General features: G+C 37.0%; 1 protein-coding gene across 2 annotated transcripts in view; it reads right to left on the bottom strand.

The window, feature by feature from the left end:
* LOC131070668 (protein NPGR1) overlaps positions 1-13,214 on the bottom strand; it is a 49,465-nt gene that overhangs the window by 23,140 nt on the left and 13,111 nt on the right. For both annotated transcript variants that reach the window (XM_058006257.2, XM_058006258.2), the window contains exon 5: positions 12,988-13,135. In XM_058006257.2, the coding sequence (XP_057862240.2) occupies positions 12,988-13,135 (148 nt within the window). The remainder of the gene's footprint in view (positions 1-12,987; positions 13,136-13,214) is intronic.

The raw sequence follows: 13,214 nt of genomic DNA, 5'->3' as shown, positions 1-13,214 counted from the left end.
GTGTCCCACCTGCCAACAGAATAAGCAAGAACACTCCTATCCAGCCGGTTTACTTCAGCCACTTCCGATTCCTGATAGGAAGTGGGAGTGTTTGTCTATGGACTTCATCACAGGACTGCCTAGAGCCCAAGGCAGGGACTGCATATATGTGGTTGTGGATCGCCTTACGAAGTTTGCACACTTCTTTCCAATCACTGCTACATACACTACTACACAGGGGGCAGAGTTGTTCTTCAAGGAGATATTCAGATTACATGGCTTACCTCGAAGCATTGTGAGTGACAGGGACAGCAGGTTTATGAGTCACTTTTGGCAAGAGCTATTCAGGTTGTGTGCGACAGAGCTCACTTCGAGTACTAGCTACCACCCTCAGACAGATAGTGAACAAATGGGTGGAGGAACGGAGATAGTGAACAAATGGGTGGAGGGATATCTCAGAAATTATATAGCAGGGCAACAGAAGGCATGGGTAAGGTGGATTTATCTCTGTGAGTATTGCTACAATACCACTTATCACATGTCTATTCAGATGTCACCCTTTATGGCCCTGTATGGGTATGAGGCACCCAATTTTATGGATCTGCTTTTGAGTGACAGTAGAGTGCCCAGTGCAGGGGATTTGTTACAGGAGAGTCAAGACATTGTTAAGACTCTCAAGGATAATATAACTAAGGCACAGAATCAGCAGAAGCAGTATGCAGATCAGAAGAGGACTGAGCGGACTTTTGAGGTTGGAGATATGGTGTATCTTATGTTGCAGCCTTACCGTCAATCCACTCTCAAGAAGAGTGGTGCCGAGAAACTTAAGCCACGATACTATGGTCCATTTAGGATTATCAGGAAAGTGGGAGAGGTGGCTTATGAGTTAGATTTGCCGGCGGAGAGCAAGGTGCACAACGTTTTTCATGTGTCACGCCTCAAGAAGGCGCTAGGACATCATATTGTGCCTTCTACAGTACTACCACCCTTGGATGATGAGGGAAAACTTGTTTTGATACCGGAGGCTATCATTGATTTCAGAGAAAGGAACTTGAGGAGACGTACCATCCGGGAGTACTTGGTGAAATGGAAGGACCTGCCAGTAGAGGATGCGACATGGGAGAATGAGGAGATTTTGCAGCATCCAGAGTTGAAGTTGCTTGAGGACAAGCAATTTCAGGAAGGGCGGACTGTAATGTCCCCACCTTTTTAGCATCTCAGTGGAGTTCTTAGCCTTTACATTCTCCGAAGGCTAAGTGGAGAAATAAGGAGAAATTGATTAAATTAATTTCTTATTAAGTCATTAAATAAAATAAAATTAAAAAAGGTGACTTTATATTTAATTAATTTAATTAAAAGTGACTTAAGTGATTTATTTAAATATTTTAATGTTATTATAAAGTTATAAAGTAACTTTATAATAATAAAGTCACTTTAATATTATAATGTGTGAATATGTCTTTAATCCCACATTGGCCAAGAAAGTGTTCGAGCTCTCATAAGAAAGAATAAAAAGGGACTTAAGAGCTCATTTTATATCATCCATCCAGAGAATTGATATTTGTTTGTTATGAACTTGGGAGAAGAAGCCAAGGGTTTCTGATTCAGTCAGCCATTGGAGAGCGACAATTCTTCAGTGTTGCAACCATTTGAGGTGGTGAAATATCCACTGAATTTGGCATTTCAGGAGAGCTTCATTCTGGAGTTCTATTTGGGCTTTAAAAAGAAGGGAAGACATCTAGGGTATGCAGATTTTCGAATATATATCAATTGCAAACCTACAGTTTCATTTGGCAACCATTAAAAATCAGAATTGAAGAAATCATTTCAAGATACAATTGCTGCTACAGTAACCGCGCTACAGTAGACGCTACAGTACTTGCGCTACAGTAATCCGTGAATAGTGAAACGCTACAGTGGCATGAATAGTGACGTGCTACAGTACTAAGAAATCAGGCATTTAATTGGCAAATTATTCGTAGCTACAGCAGGAACGTGTTTAATTGGCAGTCCATTGAAGAGTGGAGACCATCATTTGCAACAAGCATTTTACATATCAGGTTCTCTAATTTTGCTGTCATAAATTTTGGAAATTACATGTTATACCTTTGTAACTATTTGGTGTGAGAATAACTAATAAAACTTCATTATGCTGCTGCCACATAATTTCTAGTTTGCATGCCAAGTGTTTGATGATTTGTCAAGCAGCTGTAGTTGTTATTTTTAGTTACTTATATGCATCAAAATCAATTGGCATATCATTTCTATGACATTGTTAGTCAATCTTTCATGGTTAGAGGCATTCAAAACATTAATTGCAGTGTACAAGACCCAAACAATACAAACAGAAAACTCATAACAGCAAGTACAGACTTTGCAAGACAAGTGTTTGACAAAATTCCCAAGGGTAAAAATCAATGATTTAAGGGGCAAAGTTAGTAAGGGTTCTTACAAATGTCCACCAAGTTCAAATCAATAACTTGCTCAGGGGTGAGCCTGCAGTAGTCCATCTTGAGAACCTCATTTTCTGTACGGAGATCCACCCAGATATCCTCAATGCGATGCACATGTTTGAAGAACTTTTTGATCTTTTCCTTCATACCTCGGTAGTCAAAATACGCCCTTGACTTAAACCTTTTGAGTTTAATGTCCTGCATCTCGGTCTATATAGCTTTGGCTTTGGTGGATGTGATAAGGGAATACCGGCGAACCTTCAATGGGTTGGTTGTAGAAATCCCCATCCCAACCTTATGTTTGACAAATTGATGTGCATGAACAACCATGATTTGTCTTCCCAACTCCATAAGAATAATCTTATCAGTCGAGTATCTAGGAAGCATGTATGGCTGCCCACTGTAGCATCCGACTCTTATATAAGTGAAAGTCGGGAATTGAAGGAACAAGCAACCATACTCATTCACTCTTTCCCATGCTTCATCTAACACACTTACGTTCTTTAGAGTCTTGTCAAATTGGCATATAAAGTAACCAAATAATGCCTGAAATGTAATATGTTGGTTCTCAAGGGCAGCCGATCATAGTATTCCCACACAGGTATAAGCAAGCGATCACCCTTGGTAGAAAAACCAAGAAAACGTCTAAGTGATGTTGCTAAATACACTAAGTATGAGTTCATGTAAAATGTCATGGTAGTAGGGATTGCCGCAAGTTGTTCACACAAAGCGTCACTGATAATTTCTCCCCATGATATATGATGGGACTACCTTATGAAATGATAAATTGATACATCTAGGGCTCAAAAACATTAAAGTGCTCAAGACCCATCATCGTGGTGAGGAGAATAATGATGTCTCCAATTTCCCACTTGAAGTCACAATGATACAACTTAGCCCACCTTGTGAAAGCGGCTCGTGGCTCATGAATCCATCTGTTAATGTGGCGTTTGCAGTCCTTTTCCCTTTTGACATAGTACTCAGCTGCACTATCCTTTGAAATCTCCATATACACAGATGTTGATGGTATTCTGAAGACTTTCTCAATAGCATCCGCATCAAAGCAGATTATTTCCTCACCATCATCATTTCTAATGGTTCTCGTCTCCTTGTCGAAGTGGTGAGCGCAAGCGAGAACAAATTTAGGTTCTAGGGCAGCCACTGGAAAAGAAGATGCATGATGAATGTGGCTGTCCAACAACCGTTGCATATTACTATCCTACGGATTCTCCACCCTTTTAATGAATTTTGACATGTCAACATGCCCTATTTTTGTATCCTTGATATGATCCAAAGGAGAGGAAACTTGTGAAGAAGAAATTTCATTCTGGTACTTGTCATATTTATACTTCATCTTCTTTGGAATGGAAAATGATAGTAAATCTAACATTGAAGAACAACCTGGTATGCTGCGATGAAGAATTAAAAGTGTTAAAGCAACATCAAGATCAGCTGCAACTAACATTTTTTCTTCTTCAAATGGGAAGAATTCGAACCCTTGCACTTCACTACTTTGTGAGAGAAAGATGGGAAATAAATGGGAATGTTTGAAACTTGACTTTGACCAATTTCAGAACATGGGGAACATTTTACAAGTATACAAGTGGGGAAGGACAACATGCAATCGGACTTTCTAAACCCGAATGCAAGTATACTTGTAAAAAGGGAAAATGAAGAAGCGGGTGAAAAATGAGATTTTGACATGTGGGAAATGATGGGAATGGTATGTATGGATAATGGCAGTCAGGGAGAAAAAACCCGAAATTGAAGGAAAAACATAGCAAACAAACCCAAAATGCAATGAAATTTGAAATGTGGTTCGAGGATGGACGGAGAATTAGTCTAGTCCAAGGATAAGGTGAAATTCTGCCTCGGGAAGTGTGTCATAGAGTTAAATTTACATTTTTTTGACAAAAATTTCATGTAATGGTCCATCATTTTTTTAAACAAAAATGAAGACAACACACACCAACGTCCCAAGCATACCTTCAAATCTGCAGAACAAGATATTACAATGCAGAGCAATGCAAATCAAAATACTGTCACTCTGTCACCACTGAACAACTGAAAAATCAGCCACAACACAGATACTCACAACTCAATCAAATCTCCATGTGGACCTCTGAAACTTGAACTGAATCAACTACAGACAACCCTCTATAAACCCTTTAATCCACAAGCTCTGATCTTCATCATACTTACTACGCTGAACAAACTAACTCACTGAACTTCACTGCATCGCTATCTCAGATAGAAAAATATGTTGACATCAATGACAACACATCTCTCAAATATCTCTCAATCACATATTTGCAACATTTTTCCAACAGACTAATGGAGAGTGAGAGAGAGAGATGGGGTGAAATGAGGAATGCTCTCAAACTAGCATAACAACATATTGTGGATGTGGATATGGATATGGATGTGATAACAAACTAGATGCATAAGCTTGCCAATGAGATGAGTTTGGAATCAAAATAGCATTATGATAGTGCAATGATAAGTGGATATGCAACCGAAAGGGCACCATAAGTCTATGATGAAAAGTGGATGTTTGGAGATGAGAGAAGGGCTCAATTTATAGAGTTTGGGGCTTGGAAATGAATTGTCAAGATTGAAGATTGTTCAAGGGCTTAGATTGAAAGAGAGGAGAGGACAAGTGGGAGATCCAAGAGATTTAGCAAAAAAAGCATTCTTTGACTCCACACTCCTCAAGGACATGGGGAAAAGGGACAAAGACCATTGGGAAGATAAACAAGGAACTAAAAAATTCTTGGGAAGGAGAATAGGAATTAAAAATTCCTTGGGAAGAGAGGTATTGAGAAAATAAAGGAATTCAAAATTCCTTGGGTAGACAAAAGTGGGTAGCATGTAAGGTTGGGGGTTGAAATGCAAAAGCCATTTATGGCATGTTGTTGAGATTAGGAATGTGCAAATGATTAGTGAGAGTGATTAGGTTAAATAATGAGGGGTTATAGTGCAAGTGGACAAGTTAAGAAGATGTGATGGGTGGAGAGAGAGTGAGTGGAGAATTTTAAATTGAGAGAAATGATAATGGTGGTTAAGCTTGCATTAATTAGGCTAAATGACAAAGATCAGTAGGAGGATTTGTAGGAACTTTAACTAATCAGGATTAGAAGGAAGATTGAAATATTGACTAAGATTGAGTTTGATTTATTGAAATAAATTAAACTTTAGAAGAAATAGGATATATGTAATTAACTGATAAATTAATTATATGAATATAAGGGGGTAATTAATTAAATATTAGTTTAACTAATTTTATGTGTCTACAATATATATAATGGATCATAGTTGTGTTGATACCATCAAAGGTAAGATCAATGAAGAGTACTTCAAAAGCAATGATGTCCATCAAACTGATAACTCCAAAGTGGAGAGTGGAGAGTGGTTTAAACTTCACTTCACACAATGGGAAGTCATGAGGGATTTGAATGTTCTCCGAGAGAAGGGTAATATAGAGACTCTCGGTGGGTATGTAGAAAAAGGAGGAGAAATAACAAGGGCTGGGAAAGAAATAAGGGAGAAGAAAAGAAGAGGGGGACTGCAGAGAGGGAGAGAATTCCTAAAGAAATTCAGAGGAATCTTGAAATCTTGGAACGTATCATACCCTTTATGCATAGCAAATTATTACAAATAAAGAATTTGATAGGAAAATGTTTGCATGAAGAAAATAATAAATCCATTCTTTGTTTTATACTGTATCATAGATTAGTAATATTATGCTTTGTTAAGCTGGGGTTTATATTTTGAGTATCAAGCACCCTTTGAATTTGAAGTATTTAATTTAATAATTAATTAAGGACTAGGTTGGCTGATACATAAGCCTCTCGACTTGTTTGTGACTACGTTTTATTGGCCCTTCGGATTTGTTATAGTGACCATGTTAGACAGTTTTAAAAATCATTTGGCTTCATTTGCTAAAGATATCAATGTTATTTCTTACTGTTAAGCGATATGGATAGTCTTAGTAAATAATAGTATTTTTTTTATATTTATAGTCTTTCGGCTTTGTCACAACTATAACAATATTTTGTTGATATTTATAGCCTCTCAGCTTTATCACAAATGTGACAATATGGTGTTGGTATTTATAGCCTCTCAGCTTGTCACAAATATTTTGTTGATATTTATAGCCTCTTAGCTTTGTCACAACTGTGACAATATTATGTTGGTATTTATTGCCTCTCGGCTTGTCACAAATATTTTGTTGATATTTATAGCCTCTTAGCTTTGTCACGACTGTGACAATATTATGTTGGTATTTATAGCCTCTCGGCTTGTCACAACACCATGGCAATTTTGTTTTAGTTAAAAGCCTTTCGGCCTTGTCTAATACTCATGATCGTATAGAGATTGTTATTATGCCTTTTCAGCTTTGCTAATGATAAGTTGTGTAAGTCACCAAACTTTTGTTGGGTTATGTAATGATATTAATAGTTACACTCAGCCTTGTAAACACTTGACCATTCCATTGGTCTCGTAAAACAAGGTATGCAAATGGCTGAATTAGTTTATTGTAATGTCCCCATTTTGAAATAGGATTTAATAATAAATATTAACAATAAAATTAAAATATAAAAGAACAAAAATAAAATTGAAATATATAGAATAAAATCAAAATAATTAAAGTTAAATAAATGGTCGAAAGACATGAAATGAAAAGTTGGGACTCTCTCAAACATGGGGTATAAAAGGGATAAGAGAACTTTATTTGAAAGGGGCAATTTTATTCAATAATAAGAAGTGCAGACCTGATTTGAATAATAAGAAAACAATAAGGAGACATGATCCTTTAAATGAATGTATCTTTCCAAAGAGATGTGTCTCTTCAATGAAATAGGACAGTATAAAATGATATGGAAAGGAGGAGGGAAGAAATGAATTAACATATGAATTAAGGAAGGATTAATTAATAATGGAAGAAGAAAGGAATGAGGAGAAAATAAGGAAGTGAGTCTTTCAAATGGGAGACGTGATGAATGGCTGTGAGTCTTTCGAAGGATGGTAAATGTGAAAGGTTGTGACTATTGCAAAGGGAAAACATGGTGAAGAGGTGTGATTCTTCCTCACATTGGGAAATATATAAAGGAGAAGGTTTCATTTAAGGAGGGCATCCAAGGGAGATCAATTTGGGGAACAATGAATTTTGGTTACTCAAATCATATGAAAGGTTATGACCCTTTCACCTATAAAGTATAAAGGGGAGATCACTCCAAGCAAAGCTCAATACATCATCAATGCATCAATAAATCAAGCAATCTATGAATCAGCAAAGGTCAAATCAAACAATCCATCAATTAGCAAAGATCAATTCAACAAAGTGGACAAACAAGCAATCAAAACATCATCAATCATCAATTCATATCTTGAAATCAGAAATCAATCATCAAATGTGTTTAAGGAATCAATCAACCTATCAAACCAATCAATTTACCATTCAAGCAACACTCTATCAAATCAACATTCGTTGACTCAATCACTCATTCGAATATCAATCATCGATCAACAACAATAACGATAATATATGCAACAATGTAATGTCCCCTTTTTAGCAATTATCTCGCATTTTGTCGTTAGCCCTTTTTGACATGGTCCCGAGGGCTAACCAGGACTTTGCAAGGATTTGTGATGGTTTTGGCCTAGTCAAATTCAGTTTTGGGCCAAACGGAGTTGATTTGATAGGGTTTCTAGGAACTTACACGTTTTGTCGTTAGCCCTTTTTGACATGGTCCCGATGGCTAACCAGGACTTTGTAGGGATCTGTGATGGTTTTGGCCTAGGCAAATTTAGATTTGGGCCAAACAAAGTTGATTTGACAGGGTTTCTAGGAACTTACTATTTATAGTAAGTCAGTTTAGGCACAATGTCGGGTAAATTTTGGTGCGATTTTGATCAACTTCATTTTGGTACATTTATTCATTCGCCTGGATTGCATTTTTATGAAGGAATTAATTATTCCGGCAAAAATCAAAAGTTTCTAAAGTTAAATTTAATTATTTAACTTAAGGGGTTATTTAATGTTGAGGCTAATGTTAAAAAAGAAAATATTAAATGTACCCCTTTCTTTTGGAGACATAAGGGAATAATAATATTTTATTCTACTTTCCGTTTATCCCACATTGATAGTGCCTTGGGATGTGTGCCAAAAAGAAGCAATAAATAAGTGCATTTAATGAGGATTTAGACATCTTGGGAATTGTGTCTTGGAAATTGTGAAGCTAATTTTCTGGAAAAAATCTGGAAAGTCTTCTTGGCATTTGGGGACGAAATCCCTCAGGTGTAACATTTCTCTTCCCTATAAAAGACCAGGTTTGGAAGATCTTTGAAGATAAATTGGTCAATAATGGTAGAGTTCGAACCTTTTTCAGACTGGTTTAAAGACAATACAGGGTTCGCTGAAAACTGGTAAGAAGCTGACTTAATACTGAGATGAGTGAATTTCCTTAAAGGTTTCAGACGAAGGTTTTTTTGATTCAGGAGTCTACAGAGTATTCTACAGCATGGTATGGAACAGCAGTGAATATTGTAAATTTAGCAAATATGTACAGGGACAGTGTGAACATAATCTAAAATATCAATTTCGTTGAGATAGTGGACAGTTAAGACAGCTCGAACCCATCATTTTGTGAGGAGTATTCAAGATATCTTGCTGGGCGTGATTGACTTACTGCTGGGCGATTAAAACTGGGCCAGCTGGGCGTAGTGAAAGGTGATATGAAGGGAGACCACGACTTCAGTATTCAGGCCAGACGTTAAGTACATTCAGTTACTCTTCAAACCTCCAAGTCTGCTGGGCGTGGAAAGGGATATATGTGAAACACGGTCTGCACTATTGGCTGGGAAACTTCCTTGCAGCTAACGCAGCACACTTGACTGTGCGATTACTGCTGGAGCTAGACAGGAAACCATGGCTGGGCGATGCATCAGCAGCTGGGCGTTGAACTTGAGACTGGGTACTGACTATTGTAAACTGAACGTGGAACCTTGGCTGGACACGAATAAGTGTCTATAGCTGCAGACTGGACGACAACACAGTAAACTATAATGGTTGCAGAGCTTTTAGGATCCAGGTTCCATATATTCGAACTTATATCTAGATACTAGTTTAAGAAAAAAAATTGAGATCTCTTTGAAAGTTTGATTTGTAGCGAATATGTGTCATTGATTCTGGAAAGTATAACAGTGGTTAAGTTTCATATTAAAGTTCTCAGTTTGAATGTTGAATGCAAGTGTTATGATTGTCATGTGATGTGATGTCCCCTTCTAGTTGACATCTGCCAGCAGAGTAGATTAGCCTATCACTGACCCTCGTAGGCTGATGAGGTTGGGTAGAGGGTCCTCCTGAGTTTGATTCACCACCTTCAGAGCAAGCACTCCAGGTCTGATCTTCGTTTGAGGTCTCCAAGACTCCGTTTGAGATACTTTCTATTTTTAGCAGTCCCGCTATTTATAGCCAGTAGGTTGGGCAAGGACAGATTATGGTTTGGCAGTCTCCAATTCAGACGACAGGCATTTCTAATGAATACTTAGAGAGATATTAATATTTAATTATTTTTAATTAAATATTAAATGGCGAACTTTAATGTTTTAATGTTTTAAAAAGTCGCTTTAAGTTATAACTTAAGTGAGGGTCTATTTCTCATCAGATGGGGCCAGTTTTTTATATTAAATGGAAGATGATTTATTTTTGACACTTCAATAGTCAAAAATAAATAATAAAAGTTAAAACATCATTAAAGGCCAAGTCGCACCTTTCTTGGGAATCGCGCCAACCCTAAATGGAGAAGATTAAAGAAGATTTTAGGTCTTCTTTTCATTATGCTAAGTTTTGATATTTTTGTTTGGAGCTCTGAGAGGAGTTTTGGCCTAGGGTTTCAGCAGAAGATTCTTCTGCAGTGATCAAAGGTATTGATACAGGAAAACGTGGGAATCTTGTGCAACAGCATCAGAGGTTGTGAAATATCAGCTGATCTTGCTCTTTCAATTGGTTTTATCTAGAAACCAAGATTGGACAGATTGGAAAGGGGTTTATTAATTTTTATGCAAAAGATTGATTGCAGCCGCAGAGTCAGAATAGAGGCAGGAATAAGTGTGTGACAGATGGGGGTTTTGTGCATGTACAACTTGCTGATCTGCCGTACCTTTCTTCCTTGAAAGGGTACGATTTTTGCTAAGGAGGAGTCCAAAAATTCCGAAACAAATGCCAGAAGGGACGCCTTGCCAATGTCTTTCCATCGGGCTAACATGCGAGTATTTCGGGTCAGTTTAAAATAAATTGCAGCTTGCTGTCATAAAATCTGTGCATGACCAGCAATAGGAAAATAAGGGTTTTAACAGAATATACTGGTATTTATTAGTTCTTCTCTAGCTTCTTGTTATTTTTATTTGAGTATTAAATAAATGATGAACGGATGTAATGAGGGTTTGATCAATGTTGTTGAATATAAATTGATTTCCAGCAAATACCATTAGTTGCTTTTTGTGCTTAAGATTGTCAAAATTCTATTTGCTGTCATTATTTGCAAAGAACACACTTGAAACGCAACAGGTTTAGCAAAACGTTAGTTGTCTCAATTGAGGGCCTTTTGGGGTTCTTACATGTGACCTTTGAATGTGAGCATTTTGAAACAAAAACAAACAATCACAACGCACCAGATTTCAGCAAAACATTAAATCGGACCTTGTTCGATTGACAACCAACTGTCTGACAAAATACCTTCAGCTAGTTTGATAAGGGAATTGGCAAATAAGGCAGTTTGTTACAAACAAACTGAATTCTATAATAACTTGTTCAGTTATTGTGGAATGAGGAGAACTGTATTACTTAAGCATATGTATTTATGTCTACTACGTGAATGTATATATTTATACCAGATTGTATGTAGACATGAATGCTTAAATATAAAATTAATATCTATATATTTAATTATGTGAATCTCTATTTGCAATAATCAATCATGTTCGGGGGAAAAGAAAGGGAATGCAAGAACGGGGAATGGCAAGGGATACCTCACTAGGCAGTCGGCACTCCACCTCATGAGAACGGTTAAGGACCACATGAGGCCAAGGGTAATAAGGCCACCTTTGGGCCTAGGGTCGAGGGTCAATTTAGGGGCACCCTATTGCATGTCTTCCCTGCGAACCCATATGGATCATGGTGAGTCACAATCTATGACTGGTTTAACATATGGATATAGGAAATATGTGATTATGATATAAGATGTTATGCATATTTAATATGTCTGACTGCCGTAACCAGCCATGGTAGAGAAATTGGGAAATTACAAGTACTGGAACGACGATGGGGTCATCTTCTAGGTACGCCACCTCATGCTATAAGACTGGGAAGTCCCATGAGGCCAAAGGGGTACAAGAGTACTGCCTTTGGGGTTAGAAAGGATGGACTTCCGAGGCACCTTATTGTGAATGCTCCTCATGCTCTCTATCATGGTAAATGAGTGCATTGAGAATGTTCAATCATGAAAGTAGGATAGATGTGGCAAGATTGAGAGGAACAGTTATAGGACACCTCATTAGGTACTCCACTTCATATAGATGGCATGTGTCTAACAGAAGAGGTTGTTACTTTAATCTAGACCTCTGCATAGATGCTCACTCCAATATATTATGAATGACAGTTTATAGCCTTTTTACATGGCCGATACCAAAAAACAGTTCAATCGCTGCTAGATAATGACTCTTTATCTTTTCTAGAATAAAGTAAAAGGCATAAAATGAAAACCTACTGGAAGTTCTTTTAGAAGTCACACGTCTCTGTTAGAAATAACCAGCAACCTTTCTTTCTCTTGAGAAATAGAATTAACATGCTAGATATTAAAAATCTAGAAACTACAATATGACAGATAAGCCCAATGCTAAATTTAAGGGGAATGCAAAAACTCATGTTTCAGGTCCCCATAATATGTGGTAATAATAACAGGAGAGTGAATAATGGCAGAAACCACAGATTTAGACATATTTAGAGTTACTTCAAATTATTTCACCAAGGTGATTTTGTATTATTTCACCAAGGTGATTTTGTTTTCCACCATGATTAGTGTAGTAAGAAATTTGTCTCAATTTGAGCAATAAATTCCCCAGAAAATCATGAAAAACCAAATACTGTTCCAACGCTTTTTGTGAATTGAGTACTGTTTACTCATCTGCATTGGTAAATATCAGTGTGGTTATAGGCAAGGGGCCAATAGTCCCTAGAAATGTGTGCCTGCTAACCTACATATTCCTAATGATTCTAGCTTTCATATCCTATTACATCTAACTATATGGAATAATATAGATTGTATATAGAACGAAATTCATTTGCTGAGTCAGAAAAGAAGTTTAACTAGTATGCACTATACAGTTTTTTCTGCTCTGAATAAATTTAGACAACCATTAGTGTTCACAATTATAACAAAAAAAGAGTAATAAGAAGTTAAAGAAAATCAGCTCTACTAAAAAGATGTTCATATCATTCTCTCCAAGAATATAAGACAATAATAAAATAAGTAACTTTTCATGAATAGTTCACCTCTAGCATGCCAATTTATGGAAGAATGCAACTTGATGCCCGTAGCTCTATCCAAACATAGATCCCCATCGCTCCATTGCCCTAGACTTGTATACACATAAGCCAACTCTTGCCATGCCTCAAGCTCTACAGCTCTATTATCTCCACCCTATCCAGTAAGAAATTAAGGATACATCATGGTATATCTAAGCTGATATTTGTTAATCTTCTTTCATCCAATAGCCTTA

Source organism: Cryptomeria japonica, chromosome 5 (assembly GCF_030272615.1).
Source record: "Cryptomeria japonica chromosome 5, Sugi_1.0, whole genome shotgun sequence".
In the NCBI taxonomy this organism is placed as follows: domain Eukaryota; kingdom Viridiplantae; phylum Streptophyta; class Pinopsida; order Cupressales; family Cupressaceae; genus Cryptomeria; species Cryptomeria japonica.
This window is presented reverse-complemented; position numbering and strand designations above follow the sequence as displayed.